Raw genomic sequence first — 18,589 nt, 5'->3', positions numbered from 1 at the left:
CCCAGGCAGCCTGTTTCGTGCCTGAGCGCCCCCCCCTGCCCCCTCCCCCCCATCTTTCCCCTGCTCAGTTAGCAATACCCCAGTCTCCAGTACCGCGCGCTGACACTTCGCTTTGGAGAGCAGCAGTCGAAGTAGGTGGAGAGGTGATGGGTATGGTGCGGGGGCGGCTGGGAGGAGAGGGGTCCCCCGCAGTGTGTCACTCCAGCAGAGGCGCCCCCCACCTGCTGTACACGCATTGACCGTGGTTACAAGCAGGTCACTGCTCACGTGGCAAGGGAAGCAGTCCCCTGCGGTGCTGAGCCAGGCGGAGCAGAGCTGCGGGCCTCTCTCGGTGGGTGGGCACACTGCAGCGGGGACGGTGCTCTGGGGACAGGGCGGCGCTGCCAGCTGCTCCAGCAAGCCCTGCAGTGCAGGTAGCCGGGGGCCCGGTGACACATCCCTAGGCCAACACGGCTGTTGCGGCCGGTGGGAAGGGTGGATGTGTGTGCCCAAGCACAGCTTGCCGAGGCCTAGCGGGGCAGATTGCAGCCACCTCCATCTTGGCTAGCAAACTGTGCCACATGGAGACGACGGGTCCTGGCCTGCAGCGGTGCCGGTGCAGCCGAGTGGGGCCAATACAGCTTGTCCTGCAGGGGCAATTGGCCACAGCTGCACACAACAGCTGTGGGTGTCACCGACTGCCCCTGTGCCCACACGCCATGGGCTGTGCTGTAACACTGCAGGGGCCGGGGAGGGAGTGAAGGCTGCACGGTGGCTTTAGTGCTGTGGGGTGGGGGTGACAATTGGGTAGTCGAGCCAGGTGCTGCCACTTTCCAGCCAGAGCCGGGCTGGTGCCCCTGGGGTTTCCTGCACATTACGTCTACGCTAGCTGATTGGGGAAGGGAGGTTTATGGCTGCCTCCTCCGGAGCGCTCAACTCTTCTACACGCTCTGGGAGACAGCAAGCCATGTGCAGGCGGTGGCACGGTCAGATTGAGGCCCCGAGGTCCAGGAGTCATGTGATCACTGCAGGATGCCAGCTCTGACTTTAAAAACCTTTTAGTTTTGGTTGAGAAGCAACACGCGGAAAACTTGATCGATGCCGCAACGTCTGCCTGAGTCTGCAGAGAGCCTGCGACAAGTGCTCTGAGCGGGGCAAAATGCTCCACGTAACGGCAGGCTCCACGGCTCTGGGGGCTGAGCATGGCCCACTCCTGCAGATGCAGCCGGCTGCTGGTGTAAGTATTTGCAGATTGACACAAAGATTGGTGGGGAGGCAAACAATGAGAAGGCCAGGCTGTCATACAGAGCGAGCCAGAGCACATGATAAGGTGAGCTCATGGGGTTGGGGATTCATGTAGGAAAACAACTGACAAGCAGCGCCCTGTGTGCTGCGGTGGCTAATGCAATCCTTGGGGTCTGCGCAGGGGAATATCGAGTAGGCACAGGGGTGGTATTACCTCCCGCTACTGCATTATTTCAGGGTTGCCCACACTTGTGATTTTCGTGTGAATCTCACAATACTCGGCGTTTTCCTTGACGCCTCTGCTCCTGGAGGCGCGTGAATCCCAGCGGCCAGGGTTTTTTTTTTAAGCAGATGCTCTCTACTCCTCCTGGTTTCAGCGCAAAACTTAAAACTGTAACCCACATGCCACCCAGAGGTCAGGACCCAGCAGGCAAAGGCAAAGACCCACACTGAATATATTTTTTAAAATGTTATAAAAGGTAACCAATCCCTTAACGCGGGCGCAGCTCCTGCTTTTTTGGCTGCGTGGGTTTGTGGCACAGCATCAGTGAGACCTTAATATCAGTGTGTCCTTGGCTGGGGGCCACGCTGCTAGCATGACCCAAGGGGGATCAGAAAAGAGCCCCAGGCATGTTTAAATGACTAGGCGCTGTGTCTGGCCAGGGGGGCAATGCCGGGGAGAGGCTGCGGGCGAGGGGCAGCAGCCGCCGTGCAGTGTGGGTGGGCTAGACTGGCCCAGGACTTGGTACCAAATCCCCTGGCCAGGCACTCAAGCTGGGGCCCGAAGCGTTCTGTCCCGACGGGGGCTCATGGAGACGAGACAAGAGGCAGGTATCTGCGTCCCCGCAGGGCCGGGCAAAGCAGGTGGGGGTTGGAGCCAGATGCGCGTTGTTAGCAGGTCCCCAGAGCAGCCATTGTGTGACTGTGACGCCCCTAGCAGGTGGGGCTGACTAGCAGCCGTGGGTTGAGCCCCGTCACACCGACGCAGTGGCAGCTGGCGGGGGTGTTACCGCCTGCAGCCTTCTCACATGGTGTTCGACCCCTCATCATTTATCCCGTCTGGGCTGCACCCTGTCCCTGGGCTGCATGCAGGCCGGCCACACCTGCTCAATTTGCAGCCTTGTCTACACACAAATGTGCACTTAATCTGGTGCAGCCAAACGCCTGTGTGGCCACCCATGTTTTGGTTTAAGCAACTTACTCTGGTTTAGTTTAAATCTAGCCCTAGTCAACTTCAGCTAAAAGCTACATCCACACAGGGGCTGGCACTGGTTTAACTAAATGGGCATGCGTTTACTTTTACCCCAGTGCACTGTTCCTAGCTACACACGCCCCCCTACAGGTGGAAGCGCAACAGATAGCGAAGGCAGGTTTAAACCAGGAGCTGAATGGCTGCACCCCTTCCACTGACTGCAGGCTATGTCTGCTCTGCCCATGTAAGGTGTGCGATGGTGGGGAGACTTACAGCCACTGCAGTAATCACTGCGGCGGTGCATGACCACACTGCCCTCCAGCTGTGGGCGCTGCACAGCCTCACCACGTCCACTGATGCAATGGGGCAGTGCGGGGGGGTGGGGCTCGCTGCACCACATTCAGCGTCCTCCAGGGCACCCCACTGTCCCCCTGGGCTTCCAGCTCTCTGCTCCCCTCCCCTCAGGCTCTCTCCTCCCTGCTCCCCCTGGGCGCTCAGCTCTGGTCCCTGCCAGGAGCACGGCTGCCCCCCCCCCCCCAGCTTTCTCCTCTGCGCCCCAGCAGAGCTGGGCACCTCGGTGTGGCCTGGCTCTCCTCGGGGAGGGGGGCAGCCTGGGCTGTGGGCAGCTGGAGCCATGAAATTGACAAGATGGCAGCCAACAGCCGAGGTAAGTGACCCGCTGTGGCCACTGCGGCGCCCCACCTCCCCCGACATGAGCCCCGCACGGCGTGTGGCAGCGGCGTGATGATGTCGGCGCAGCAGGGCGCTCACAGCGGCGGGACACGGCTGCAGCGTGGACACTGACATACTCAGGCCGCCGTACGGCAGCTTCCATCGCCGACGCTGGCGGGTAGACCAGGCCTCCGGCTGGCAGAGCAGAACAGGCCTAAGGCGGACGGTTGGCCACGCAGCTTCCTCGCTAGGCTGGACGTGGCCAGCCGACTCACCAGCCCACCTGCGATACAGACACAGCGGGGCCCTCTCTGCCAGCCCACGCCGCCTTTGGCTTTGTTGGGGACTACCCTCGATGACACCCAGCAGCGGTGATGGAAGGAGCACAGGGACAGCTTGTGCTGGAGGAGCCCAGCCTGCAGGGACGTGGGGTGCCCCGATCCACAGACGCTTGACCTGCAGCGGGCGAGCTTTGTGAGTAGGTGGAGGCTGTGTTTTATACACAATGCTTCCAACACGCCACCCGTGCACAGCGGCTGTGCCTGTCCCGGCCAGGGGCTTGCCTCTGTTTGCTGGCTGCGCAACTTGTGGTTTCCCCTCCCCCGCTGCATCCGCATGGTCCTGGGGCTGTGGCGGCTGGTGGGCTCCCGGCACTGGGGCCGGATGCCTGTCTAGGGTGTGGATGGGCTTTTGCTCCATGTTGTGTGTGTGTGTGCTAGTCACTGCACTGTTGCCCACCTGCCTCCTTCCAGCAGCTTTGCATTCATTGCCCGGCATCATCTCTCCTGCTGGGGGGTTGGTTTGTCAGGCCCTGCAGACCCTTCTGGGTTTGCCCCCTGCCCTCCCTCCCCGGCCAGACCCTGCTCCCAAAGCCTGGGGCCAGCACTGCCCTGGCTGAAAGGAGGAGGATTTTTGATCCCTTTTATTCACAGAGCTGTAAGTAAAATAGAAATACAGGCTCCCCCTTTGGCCCACGCTGCAGGCAGATGCTGCTGCATTCATGGCTCTACCCTGCACTTGGGAACTCAAACTTTCCCAACAGGCGTTGTGGTTCACGCGCACCTCCCAGCTACCCCTTAACCCGGGCGGCTGTGAGGCCTGCCCTCCCCCCTCCCCCCTCCCCCCCGGCCAGCAGGGACCCTGCTTGTTAGGGTGGGCACTGCATGGGTGCAGTGCAGTGCTCACGGGCAGAGGCTGGGGCCCCGCGTTCGTCTTGCCCAGCACCAGGGAGTGTCACACCACTGCAACATGGGATTGATCCGCTCACACCCCCCTCTCTCCCCCCCCCCGATTACACCCACTCTGCACTGCTGCAGGAAGAGCCAGGCCCCATCTGCCTAGCATGCAGACAGACAGGCAGCATTGAAGCAGCTGGGGGACGTGAGGCAAACCAAGGAAACAGTCTAACTAGAACCAGGCATCACTGCCCCACTGCTGTGTCATAGGGGAGCCCAGCAGGAATTAGTGCTGAAATGCTGGCACTGGTGTAGACGTCTAACATGACAACACGCGGCTCTTAACTGCAGACTCGACCCCCAGCGCAACTCTGCTTATTTCCTTCTTCTCTGACTCAGCCAAGCAAAGTGTTCTGACCTGGAGACAGGCACGCTGCTCTCTGCTACTGGTTGCCTGGAAATGCTCCCGGGGCCCACGGCTCACCCTCACTCCATAACGTCTGCGCGTGCGTTAGGAAAGCAATGTTTACACACTGCAACTAGAATGTACAACTACCACCAAGGAAATCCAAGCTGGGCTAACTGCATGGCAAATGTCTCAGCCATAAAATGGGGCATGCATCACAGAGCCCTGTCTGTGTACCAATCCACCTGCCAAGCGCCAGGTCATGGCTTGGAACATCTGATGGTGCATCAGAAGCAGCTGTCATTAGATTTGTTATTAAAAGGGACTTCTCGATCATGCCATTAAAAGCCTGCCTATCTTTTCATTGGTGTCATCTCCTGTTTATGTGGTTTCATCCAGGTGACGGGCTGGCCGTGAACAGAGCCTCTCGTGTGCCAGCAGCAGGGTACGGCTGGGACATCCCTTTCCGCGGTGCTGTTGTGGGGGAAGAATGCTTCCTTAAGGGACTTACAGCTGTTTCAAACTGAGGCCTGGGCAAGTTGTGGGTTCCCATTCCCCTAGACAGGGCCAATCTGCCCCCACTGCATCAGTGCCCCAACGTCAGGTCAGAGAGGTCGCCGCAAGATTACAGTCTCCCTTCCCAAATCTCGCCAGACCGTTCCCAATTCCCATTCTTTGATCAATAGGACCCCCACCTAGCTCTTGGTAAAGCTTCTTAACCCCAGCAGGCCCAGCCTTTGCTGAGATAAGGGCTCCCAGCCTCCATTCCTCTGCTGCAGACACTATGCCTTATGGGAAGCAAGGCAGCTGGACCAGCTGGGAGGAGGGCGGGCTTGATGGCCAGACTGATTCTGACATGTCTGGGGAGAGGTAGCAGAGTCAGATGCATGGACAGCGAGGGCCTTTTAGCCAGCAGGAGCACATCTGTCTGCGATGCATTCAGGTGACGGAACCAAGGGCAGGCAGCGGGTGTCAACCGCCAAGGGCAAGCCAATTGCTAGCGTGTAGCTCAGACTCATAGGCAACGTAAGCAGACAGGGCACAGGAGGCTCAGTCGCTTGTTAAAAAATAGGAAATGTAATGATGAATCGAAATCATAAGCCCAACATGACATACAAAAAAATGCTGGGGGAGACGGTCTACAAGCAGGATTCGCGGCACAAGGGAGAAAGTGGAGCTAGTAGCCTCCAGCCGTGGGGCAGCCCCCAGAAGGGCCTCAAACAGCTCCCTCTGCCCCAGTTCACAGAGGCGGTCCATCAGTCTCTCTCTCTCACACACACACACCCCAGAAAAAAAACAAAACAAGCAGAGCATGATGGCACGGCTCAGTGCCAGGCAGCACACAAAGCTGTCTAGGCCTGTGCACCTTCACCCCCAGCCGGCCTGGCCGACAGCGCTTTTCTCCAGCTCACTGCAGTGGCCAACACGAGGAGCAAGGGGCTGCAGTGCTCGCTGGCCAGGAGCTGCCCACAGCCTACTGGATTTCGTAACCCAGTCCTGCCCCTTGGCCCATCTGCCTGCTCTGGCCTGTGAGCTCTTGGGGCAGGGTCTGCCCTTTACTCTGCTGCCCTCCCCCAGCTCAGAGCCCCAAAGGCCAGGCAGGAATCACCCGTCCCTGAGCTGCCTCCATCTGTGGTGGGCCTGACAAGTGACGGCGGGATGGACAGCGAGGGAGGGAGGGGGGTGAGATAAACGGAGGGGCTCCGCACCGGTCCCAACCTCAAGGCACCCAGAAAGGAGCTGGGGCCCGGCAGTCTGGTCCTGCCCTGACATGGTGCCAGGCTGAGCCCTGGTCCCTATGCTTGCGGAGCCGGGATAGGGGGATGATCTTTCCCTAAACTGAAAACAGGACACGCAGGGCTGGCCTGGGCCACTCACCCCCTAATCCCTGGTGAACGTTCCTCTGTGACCCCAACTGAGCCCAGTAGCAGAGCCAGGGGTGGGGGGAAGAGGGCTGGGTATGTGTTGGGATGTGGGCAGCAAGGCAGGGTGGGAATGTGTGTACATGTGCGCTTGGTGCCAGGCAGTGAAGCTATGGGGCTATGACCTGGCTAGGAGGCCCAGTGCAATTTGAGTTGCCTGACACTGTCCTACAGACCTAGCATAGCTTCAGTTGCTTGCTTGGCTATTCTGACCCCTGTAGCATGACATCTTCTGGTTGGAAGAGATGAATAGGACAACTCTGTAACCTTGCAGCTGTCTGAGTTTCTGCATACCATGGCACATAAAATACAGATACTGTATGCCTGCAGCTGCACACAGATAGCGGTGATGGGAACAACATGTTATCCTTGAACATCTGGGGGTTCACTGTTTCATTGCCAAGGGGCATACTTTTACTCTGCCAGATGTTGTTTTGACGACCCCAATAATCACGTTGAGAATAGAATGTAGTTAAGGGTGAAAACCCACTGTAGGTAATTAGCATATATGATAATGAATAGAGAAGTAATTAGGTGAAGGTTGTTTATGGAAGGGTATAAGAAGTCACTGCTTAGACAAGGGTGGGGGGTGCGCTCCATCAACACTTAACTCCACGGAAGGTGCTGCCGGTCCGACCAGCGGATCCACTGACTCCCCGGCGGGGCCCCTGAAGAAAGCCATTCCTGTATACAGCCTCTGAGTGACTGCTTAGCGCTCCAGGAGTAAGTATGATATATTGTCGTTAATTTAAGGCTTTGTATTCAACTAGTATAGCTATAGAAAACCTTGCACATCAAACCTTATCGATCTGCAAATCGGGCATACCGTGTCTCACTGGTATTCACATAGATCACTAAGTGTCCAGAACCAACAGCGGGGCTCTGGGATAGCAGAGGGACAGAAAGGAGGCCACAGGAGGGACCAAGGAGACACCAGAGAACAGCCCTGGGATAGTGGGGGAAGGCCAGTGTGCAAGGCCACCATTTCAGATTTTGTTTTTGGAGGGAAACAACCCCAGCCCATGAGGGGCAGGGGATGGTAGAGGAGAAGTCGCTCCTGGCTGGTGCGGGGTACAAAAAGGGGGGGGGGGGCAGGTTCCGCTCTACCTAAATGGCACCCCTGGATGTGGCCGAAGTGGGTGGCTGGAGGCAGCCTGGGGAGGGAAAGAAGCCAGTTGGGGTGGGGGGCTGGAGGGATCCAGGGACTGACCCTGAAGGATGGTGGGTGGGAAGGAAACGAGGCCAGGGTGGGGCTTTGGGGAATGCTCGAGAGTGCCCCACTGATCAGTTGGCAAGATGGGATGTCAGGGAAAGCTTTCCCACCCCACAGATCTGCCAGTGTTCCTCCATCCAGACCCACAGCCCCCTGCTATCCCAGCCCTGGGCTCCCCTCCATAGCTCTGCCAATGCTTCTCTGTCCTGACTTGATGCCCCCACTGCTATTCTGGCCCTGGAGTCCCCCTGCACCTCCCAGCTCTGCTGATGCCCCTCAATCGTGACCCGCAGCCCTTCTGGTATTGCAGTAGTCCCTGTTAAATTTTGTCTAACAGCCTCCTTGATCGCTAACGGACTAGAAAGCACTGCAGCATCCTCATGCAACATTAGACCCTGGGCCTGCTGCTGTCCAAACAGAGAACAGAAATATTAAACACATCTGTCTTTCCTGCATCAGCACTAGCACTACGGCAAATCTCATCTCACAATGGGTCTACGCCAGTGCTAGGTGGTTTTGCTCCTCCTATACTGTGAAAACTCTTTCTGATTGGAGCCCCCACTGCACAGAGCGAGGGACACACACTGGCGGACGGCGCCGCCTGCCGGCAGTTCTGGCAATTAGCCGTACCAGGTCCCCCCCGGCGGTCGCATTCCGTCATTCCGTCTCTTCCTCGCACTGTGGCCCCTCTCTCATTCCAGGAATCGCAGCTCCCCTTCGTGATTCGGCCCTCCAGCCAGGTCACTACATAGTTCCCCTACCAGGGGCCCTCTTCTGTTACCAGCTTCCTGGCTTTATAAACCACATCCAACTTGCCTTTTGGCTCTGCTCTTCAAACCTTAATGTATGATATCACTCCTCAGCCTAGTGTGGATCTTCTGTCTGAACACCATCACCTGTGATTACACAGACTGGATTGTACAATACTGAAGGTTGGTCCACCTCTCAGAGACAGTTGTGTTCAGCCACCTAGCAGCACGTGCATTCTGCTCCTCCACCCCCCAGGCACAAATCTCTGCAGTGCCACTAGTACTTCACATCACAGATCATGCCCCCACCTCTGCCCCTGAGGGGTGCCAGCCTTCTAGGCCCGCTCTTAGCCAACCATGCTCTAAAAGAGCACTGCATTATCCTTCTCCCCACCAGTACTGTGGGTTTGGAAATGGTAGTTAAGTAAAGGGCTGTTGGATAATAGGCATCCCTAGGGGAACCGAGTTAACCGTTGTGGTCAAATGTACAGTTGTTGAGGTAATAACAAAAGGCACAGGGGCAGAAGTAGGGTATATATTGTTGGGTAGCTTAACTTAGCATTCCCTTGCAGCTTACACTGAATTTAGAAAAGTTCTGGGAAGCCTGACCGGGCAAGGTTCTCTCTCTGCCCCCTGATAATTATGTTGCTCCAAGGGGCACACTGCTTAACAAAAATCAGTTAAAAGTGCTGTACTGGAAAAAATATAACACTGACAAAGATGAGAATACATAAAATATAGTCTCAGCACTTAACAGCATTCATTTTTTTAACAAATTGTAAATTTTCTTCTCTGATGTGAAGTTTTCTATTACTATCAGGCAAATTGCCAGTTTTGCACTCCTTAGTTTGTTCTGTGAACCCTTTCATTTTTGGCAGAAACATTTTGCTTAGGTTTATTTCTTTGACTATTTTTCAGAAAGCTAAGATGGGCCGTTTACCAAGTTAGTTCGACCAGGATCAGCGCCACACTTTGACAACACAAAAACATCATGATACTAGAGTGCATTTCCAGGTGATAGTTAACAGTGAATCTTTATAAAAGTGCTTCTCAGATTACTGGGTGGTCACAAGCTTTACAATCATACTAATGATACGGGATCCTCGCGGGCATGTGCATAAATCCATGCTGGGATTCTTGATCTTATCCTGGAGTAACTGGTCTAGTTCACAGCGTAGTTCTTTCACCAACTCTGCAACCTGAAGCAAATAGGAAACACACAAATATCATGAAATAACTTCTCCCCTGTACTCTAAATCTCATTTGTGTGTTACAGAAGCTGCGCAAGGTTTGAAGCACTCACAATATTGCTCTTTTTTTCCATTACCTGGTGGGAGGCTGCTACGAAACGAATCCATCCATCATCAAGCGAAATGACAAACGCTCCCCGTTGCAGCTGCACATTGACCTGCCCTCCTCCAAACAAGACCAGTGGATACACCGACACCATGCTGCAATCCCTGATGAACACCCGGCTGGTTTTTATCTTCTCATGATACACCAGGTAGGGGCTGTCAAAGTGCCTCGTCTGAAACATTCAGTGCCAGATGCAGTCAGTCAGGAGTGAGAAAGGTGATTATGTGAATATCACCGAGCACACAGTTCAGTTAAGGGATAAATCTGATCCCCATTCCCTGGCAGATCTGGGCCTGCTCACTTCCCTTTGCATATAAAACAGCATCTAAACTTTATTTTTATTATACAGAACAACCTCAAATGTTTTGGACACAAACTTCTCTTATCAAAACATATTTCACATTTACAACTAAAGGATTTATTAAACAGAAAGATTAACTGTAGGTACTGAATTAAACTGATTATTTCATGTCAGCCTGGGAAAATTTTCAAATATGCTTAAGTTCTTACTTGCTTAAGTCTCTTGAAAATGATACAGTCTCCTAAATTACTGAGGCTGACCTACTGTGCCATATTTACCAAGCTTGACCTGAAAAGTTAGAATCGGGAAAAACATCTTTCTTTATACAGAAAAGCAGCCTTTGACTCAAAGTTTCTGATGGATGCTCATGCAGTCAGTATATTTATTTTGCTATTTAAATGTAAGGGATAAGGTTAGGCTTTAACATATTTTGTATTAAATTTAATTTAATTTTAAACAGGTTTATTTTTAAAAAGAAACAATTTAAACAAGAAAATAAAAAAATATCCCTTTAAATAAAAAAATCCAACTTTATTTATTTTTTTATTTTTAAAAAATCATTGATTTTTATCCAGCATTGCTGGTGGGAAAGCCCAGTGGCTCTGCTTGTTCTCCCCCCAGGTCTCACTCTCCCTACACAGGTACTTCTATTCATCCCTGTAATATTTGTGTCCCTTTTGTGCATCCCAGGCTCTGACAGCGGGGACAGGGAGGAGCTGCTGGATGCATGGGATGCTCTCCTCCAGGACAGGGGGGTTGCTCATCAGAATCTGCCCGGGAATTACTGCCCTCTTCCCACACTTCAGCATTTTCCACAGCTGCGAGAGGGTTTTGCTGCAGCTGCCTGCAGGGACCAAATGGCATTTAGAAATACAAACAAATCAAACATGCCACTACAGAGCTCACAGTGTCATGTACAACATAATCCTGTCTCTCTTCCACCCCCATCTCCTGTGCTCTGGTTCTGATGCCAGCTTCATTTTTCCCTTCATCAGAATCTCCCACAAGTGTCTGTGCCACTTCCATATTGCCTCTACTCACAGCATGGCCTCCCTGAACTGATCCTCTAGGACACTACCCTCTTGTCTTGCAAATCTCTCCTCAGGACCCACTTCAGCAATGAGGCCTATAAGAAATCAGCCAATTACTGACAGTGCATTGAGTTCCCCCTGCTCATGTAGGACAGCGAGGAAAATTTGACATGTAAATATCAGTCTTAGGTTAGTTTAGACTCAGACTGATTTACCAGGATAGATTTATAAACACTCATGTGTTACAATACTTGCATATGTTGTTAAAATCTGTATTATATTGTTAAATGTAACAGCTAATTTGTATCCTTGAAAAGGAGACTAGCGTTACCATGTACTGCTTTAATTAAAACAACACCCGTTCAATGGGACGTTTCCCTCCTGTGATACTGTATATTTCAACAGCGAATTATTTACAAATCAAGTATTTCAGTGGTAGAAATAAGAACCCACGTGTTCAGTAAATTTGCCAGTGGAAAGTTGCTACATCCACGAACAGTTGCCATTTCATGCACAATTGCTGAGATTGCATGGACAACTGTGATCCTTACATGCACAATCCTCTGCAGCTGAGGTAACTGCATGAAAGTGGACTTGCAAGTGTGAAAATCTGGGCATGGAATTGCTTGACCCTGCAAATCTAATTTCATGATTTGAGTTTCTGTCATCTATTGCAATAGAGGCTCTTAACTGTGATCTGTGCTATTCTTTAAACCCCATCAATGAGAGGATTTCAATCATGCCGTTGCCAAGACTGGTCGATGCACTAGTTCATAATCCAAGCAGCATTTAGTTTAAGTAATGTCTTTTTAAAAAATTTGACGAGTTGGAAAGAAAATCCTTACTTGGTAATTCACTGAGGAGGGATGAATGTGAACATAACCATCATTTTTTGTAATGAACTTCAACTCCTCTGCCTTTGGTTGCATTTTAACTGCTCCTGTGCTGGTATTCTGGTATTTCCCCTCTGGAGTTTTCACCTAAAATGTGAACATAATAAATAGTAATAAAATAAATCTCTCTCTCTCACACACCCCCCACTCCACCAAGTAAAGTCTTTCCCCATGTCTATTACTCCGTCAACAACATGAAGTGTTACAGTGAACATTAAAAAAAGCCACTGTGGATAAGGCTGCATTCCAACTTGCATCTAACCCAATATTTTCAGTTGTTCATAACTCTCAAACAAAAATACCTTTGGGATAAGTTTTTGCTTGGTCTCGGTCCAGAGGTGACTTTGGCAGTATCAAGATCCCCAGTTACCAGAATTGTCAGCACTCTGCAAAACTAGCATAGTTTGGGATTTGGTTTTTTTAACGTTAAGGCTTTTATCCCAGAATTCATTTCCTTCTATTCATGTTCAAACCGTGGCCTACTGTGGTTACTGATGCATGCTCCTGTCATCTTAAAATCACACTAAAAATAAAAGTCTGCTGGAACAAGGGCAGTAGCTGGCTACACAAGTTTGTAAACCGGAGTTCAGTTGCCAAGGCCTAACGCAACAGGGGCAGCAGGATCCGCGAGGGTATCAGACCTTAAACAGGAGGCAGTCTGCCAGAGTAAGCCAGAAACAAAATATTCAGTACAGACCTGCCATTCAAAAGGGAGAGGGATGCAAACAAACATGGAAAAAAGCGCTCTCTTACCTGGACAACATTGGGATACAGAGCAGCACATAATATCGCTGATATCAGCTTGATGTTCTCTGCATTAGAGTTTGCCTGCGAAATAAAGACGTATAATAAGTGTTGCAGTCCCAGGTTACTGCCTACATGCCTCATAGCAGTGATATTTCAGTAAAAAGCAGAGATTTCTTGATTCACTATAGAACAGTGGCTCTCAACCTGTCCAGACAAGTGTACCCCATTCACAAATCTGATTTGTCTTGCGTACCCCCAAGTTTCACTTCACTTAAAAACGACTTGCTTGCAAAATCAGACATAAAAATACAAGAGTCACAGCACACTGTTACTGACAAATTGCTTTCTATCTTATTTTTACCATATCATTATAAAATAAATCAAAGTACAAATACGGTACTTACATTTCAGTGTAGAGTATATAGAGCAGTATAAACGAGTCACTGTCTGTATGAAATTGTAGTTTGTACTGACTTTGTTAGTGCTTTTTATGTAGCCTGCCGTAAAACTAGGCAAACATCTTGAGTTGCTGTACCCCCGGAAGATCTCTTCGTACCCCCAGGGATATGCGTACCTCCAGTTGAGAACCACTGCTATAGAACATGACTATTAAAACTAAATTACTGACACAGTTGGTACCCACTTTTTGAAGCACTTGTGTACTTCATATTAGGAGCAGTTAGTGGATTCTGCACTCGCAGGTTAAGTCTTCATTACACTTTTTTAACCTTTAATTAAGCTGACTGCCAATTAACTTGCAATAATTAATATGTTTGTAATAGCTAATCTGGACACTCTCCAAACATTTATTTCATGCTAATAAGTAGCTGATTCCTGAGATAAACCACAAATAATCCCAGGTTTGCATAATGTAGTCCCACCATTCTGTGCTGCCTGTCCTGCTCCAGAACTGCCAGCTGGCATAGGGTGATTCCACAGCCATTAAACCCTACATCAGCTGTCTACTGCTCCATGTGTGCATGAAGCCTGCATGGTCTCCTTCGCAAAGCATGCTGCAGCTTTCACAGGGCCGAACTGCCCTCCACCATGTCTAATACCCAGTATATGCCTGTTCCCAAAATGAGAGTTGCATTAATTGCAGCATTATTACGAGTGGTAAATGAACCTATCTAAAATAGAATAGGTTATTGTTCCAGGCTGGATCCAGGCCTTCACACTCTTTGGAATGTAGGCCAGACAGCGATCTAGTGTGTGCCAACACAGAAGTGGTTTACTTTACTGACTTGGCGGGCTAAGACCACATCTGCACACGTTCCCAGGAAGAGCAGACATGATACACTGTGAAAGAATTCACAGAACAGCTCTGATTAGAGAAACGCTAAGAACCCTGGGCTATGCCCCCAGAAAGCCCGGCACCTCACCTGACAGATGGTGCAGCACCTGTGCGGATCCAGCAAGTCGAGTGTGACTGCTCTGACCTTGCACTTGGGCGAGGCCCGTTTGAGTAGTCAGACCCGAATGCCAGTCACTCGAGTGAACTGCGCAGTGTGGACAAGGCCTTAACTACTCCAGTATGTTAATTACTTCAAGCTAATTGGTAATTAGCTCGAGGTAAAAAAAAAGCCTAGTGTGGACAAACTTAGACAGGGACACAGATGAAAATGTGGCTGTGACAGTTAGATAAGCTGAACTGCTGCTCCCTGCCAGGGACTGGCTTTAGTGACATTTCCAGTGACTGGATCTGCATCATCATCGGATGGTGCATACCTGACTTTTGGTTTGGTTGGGTCTGTTACTGTCCCTGGATTCAATCTTAGCATCTGGGGCCTATAAAGCCTTCCATCCTATAGAGCTGGCCAGAGAGTGAGGCCATTTTTTCCAGTGTGGACCTCACAACCATCATCTACAGCTCTGCCTCACTGCAATTACAGGGTGACACTGGAAAGATGCACCAGGACAGTACAGAAAGATGACCCACCTCCAAACGCACTGCCTGTGCAGATCCATGCTGTGGGAACTACACCATCTGCCACAGGATCATGAAGCTTTGCAGAGTGGATATTCATTAGGCAGCGTGTGTGCACCTCAGATTTGGTGTTACAGAACCAAGGCTACAAAAGCCCCCCACGCTAACCCCAGCCGTCTATAACGCCGGGCCTATGATATGATAAAAGTCTCCAAAGAAGAAAGGAGGAGGGATGGTAGATTGACAAAGAAGAAAATGGTGATCATTAATCCCATTGGACAGTCAGGTAAGGCTGCTCCAGCAAGCACACCAAACCAAAGTGAACATTTGCTACAAAGGCCGATTAGAGACTAAAGCAGCAGTTTAAAGTGCTAACGCGCCAGTTACCTCTTCTCCTGTAGCATCCAAAACACCATCTCCTCGAGACCACCTCTTCTCAATGTCCCTGGCTCTTAACCCCTCCTTCACAAATCCAATATCAGACAGCAGTTCTGTGAATTGCCTTTTTAGACTCGCCATTTCCTACAAGTAAACAAAAAGCCTTCAAAAGTGCCATGTACATATAAGCTTAATTCATACCAGATTACTCATTTTAAACATATCCTTTGGCATCTCTCACCATCACCTAGGTTTACCTGGGTTGCTTGCAGTAAAACAACCAACGTGTATGTGAGAACTCCAGGAAAGAGTACTCATTTGAAGATGTTATCCAATAAAACAGAATCCAACCGCCTGCTCAAAGCAGGACCAACCCCAACTAACAGTTGATTTTTAAGTTAAATATGTCTGATTACATTAGGATTACAGGCTCAGAGAGTTGGTTAAAGTTACAGCAATTAACCTGGCTGAACTCGGAAGAAGATTGGGTGATGAGGCAGAAAGGAGAGGTGAAATAAAGAGGGACATGATTGACAAGATGATGGAGGTTACTGTCTTTTATAAATTAATCCTGAAAAATATTGAATGAAACCTGACTTACTTGAAGAACTCTTCCCGATAAGAAGTTCTCCCTGCAATAGCTGTAGCTTCTATGAGAACTCTCTCTTGTACTTAAGCGCCATCCCTAAATAATTGAAAAAAAACCAAACTATGAACAATGTTTTAAATTTCAGGACATGTACAAACTTTTGATCTGGGTCACTGATTTTTAGCTCACCTTATAAGCCTGGAGAAGAGCCAGGTAATCACTGTTTCCTATTGCAAATTCCAGCTTTTTTTTGTTCGCTTCCTCCCTTTTATCCCATGGAGACACCTAAATAGATATATTGACACATTTCATCTGTGCTTCTTCCCTCATTGCTCAAAGCAGAGGCTTTATCAACTGTGATGCACATTGTCTTTCTTACACAACCAGTAAGTTACTGATCAGATGCAGTCCCTTACCCATGCCCATGATAAAAAAAAATTTGCTAAGCAGTAACTGAAGTTCTCGGGATATATTGCCTATGCAGACCCATGTTGTAGGAGTTCTATGATGTGACTCATTGATCTCAGAACCATTCCACCACAATATATTCATTAGGGGAGGTGTGCATACTGACCAGAGATCTGATATTATAAAAAGCTTCACTTCTGTAACAGTCCTCAGCAACTCTGCTTCACCTACTCTAAATTATGTAACTGTCAAGAAATGGAAGGAGGGAGGATCAGGGTGCATTTCCAAGAGCAATGTACTGGGGAACAACCTTCCTTTCTCTTTCAGAGAATTGCCTCTGCAGAACCCTGCATCAGGCACAAGGCCCTACATGTGTTAACTGGTGGCTCAGGAAACAAATATTTAAAAGCCAAGTCCTGCTCTGGATTTGCACAAGGCCAAGACCTATAAAAAACATCTTTAAAAACCTTAACAGTTTCATACAATTAAAGCTAAAATGAGAAGTGTGCAATGGTGAAGGGAAAAGGAGAGAAGAGAAAGTTTGAAAACCACTTACGTTCTATGAAAAGAGAATTGTTATGGGATGGGGCATTTTAGAACTATGATTTAACAAAACAGATCTGTAGTTGATATATGGGCACCAAACACAGTTATAGCACTCTAGAATACATTCAAAACTAATGCAGCTCTGACAGGGAAGGATTTACAGAGGCAATTTCATACTTGTATTGTCCACAATAGAGATTTTGTACCATTAACTAAAGCTGGCAAAACCATACACTGAAATAGATGCTCAGTCCTGATCTTCGATATGAGGCTGTATATTGCTTTAGACAAATATCTAAAAACGACACCCACTGGACATACAGCACAGCAGCTGATTTTACAAGCTAAGCTGACGTGCGCACACACAGCCTGAGGTCACAGCTCAGAACTGTTAGCTTCATAATCTCCACTAACACTAACACCAGTGCTTCCAAAAATAGGGGGGTATAGATGTAAAGCACACACCTATAACTTCAACAGGACTATTGCTTGCACACACATTTATAGATTGTATTTCTGGACTCGGCAAGAATTAAAAATTGAAGCTTCATATACTAGTTACTATTTATAATGACATCAATCCATGATCAATTTCACACTCTTGAACAAGACTGCTGTTCTCTTGGTGTTATTTTACCCTCTGCTTATTCAGAGAGTGCCCAATATCCCTGTGTCATTTGAAAACAACAACAATTAGTTAGTTGCTTTTGCTCAAAATAATTCCATCCTCCAGTAAAATACCATGTGCTTTTAATTTGGGATCAAACTGTTCTTGAGACTTCTGTCACTGTGCATGTACTTATGATATGACTATTTCCAGTTCAGACATACAAACACTTCATACTAACACACACATCCTCTGTGCAGTAATTGGGCCGGGTAAGGAATGTAAGAGGTGTATGCTGTAGTACATTGCAATGGTCACTTGTGAATACAACACGTTACTTTCAAATCTTGACGCACAGATGCAGTTTAGAGTGGCATACTTACAAAAGGGGACTTAAAGGCGAGACTTGCTGCTATGGTTAGTGCAGGATCCAGACAACGGAAAATGGTGCCGAACAGCATCAGTTTTCCAATCCGTACATCGACAGGCAAGGAGGCCAAGTGATACCCCAAGGGGGTGAGCTTTTCATCTGGTGTTAAAGCTCCCAAGTCCTGCAGTCGCAGTTTCGATGCACGCAGAGATTCAGCTCCTGGAGGCTCAATCAGCCGCGAGAAGACAGATTGAAGGCCATGTGCAGAAAACATCGGCAAAATCTTAATTCTTAAAAGAAAAGAAGACAACTGACGTAGGACACAGCAGCAAACTTTTTCAAATTAATCAGAACGCCCCCTCCCATGGGCTGCTTTCTAGATAGGCCAAGCCAATGGCAGCACAGCCAGCCAGCACTCCATGGTCTACACTGGCTCCTTGCTGACTTTCTGATCCACTTCAAGATGCTGATTCTTCTCTTTAAAGCCCTTAACAGGAAAGGGCTAAACTATCTCAGACGGCCTCTTCTCCACACCTTGCCATTGCAGCTGCATGGCAGTGAGCTAAAAAACTAATGACGAGGGAATCTGCTCCTACTGCAGATCACCAGACCAAGCTCGGATCGGATGATCCTCACAGCATGATGCAAGACCTAATGAGTTGTCATTCCTCCTGGAAGAGAGCCGATAAGGCGTAATTCAACTCGAGAAGTGGCCCAAAATGATCAGGGAAGAGTTTGGATCCCACAGAGCCTGAATTAAAGCCCATTCAAGTCAACGGACAGACTCCCATTAATGTCACTGGGCTTTGTCTTTGCAAGCGTACCTTCTGACACAAACTTACTGGCATTGTTTTGCATCCGACAAGTTTCCATTTTGTAAAGG

At 49.5% G+C, this 18,589-nt stretch overlaps 1 protein-coding gene across 5 annotated transcripts in view; it reads right to left on the bottom strand.

The window, feature by feature from the left end:
* Positions 1–8,796: 8,796 nt before the first annotated feature.
* The window catches only part of DHX57 (DExH-box helicase 57), a 32,413-nt gene continuing 22,620 nt past the window's right edge, over positions 8,797–18,589 (bottom strand). For 4 of the 5 annotated variants that reach the window (XM_067532794.1, XM_067532796.1, XM_067532793.1 and 1 more), the window contains exons 17-24: positions 17,720–17,996; positions 15,965–16,060; positions 15,788–15,871; positions 15,196–15,330; positions 12,888–12,962; positions 12,087–12,221; positions 9,881–10,081; positions 8,797–9,752 (exon numbers count right to left, since the gene is read on the bottom strand). In XM_067532794.1, coding sequence (XP_067388895.1) covers positions 9,609–9,752; positions 9,881–10,081; positions 12,087–12,221; positions 12,888–12,962; positions 15,196–15,330; positions 15,788–15,871; positions 15,965–16,060; positions 17,720–17,996 — 1,147 coding nt within the window. In that variant the 3' untranslated portion in view covers positions 8,797–9,608. Of the gene's footprint in view, positions 9,753–9,880; positions 10,082–11,251; positions 11,337–12,086; positions 12,222–12,887; positions 12,963–15,195; positions 15,331–15,787; positions 15,872–15,964; positions 16,061–17,719; positions 17,997–18,589 lie in introns of those variants that run through there. The other variant, XM_067532798.1, reaches the window with a different exon arrangement.

This window comes from Emydura macquarii, unplaced genomic scaffold (assembly GCF_026122565.2).
Source record: "Emydura macquarii macquarii isolate MOO-44397 ecotype Brisbane River unplaced genomic scaffold, CSIRO-AGI_Emac_v2 contig_3305, whole genome shotgun sequence".
NCBI lineage: Eukaryota > Metazoa > Chordata > Testudines > Chelidae > Emydura > Emydura macquarii.
This window is presented reverse-complemented; position numbering and strand designations above follow the sequence as displayed.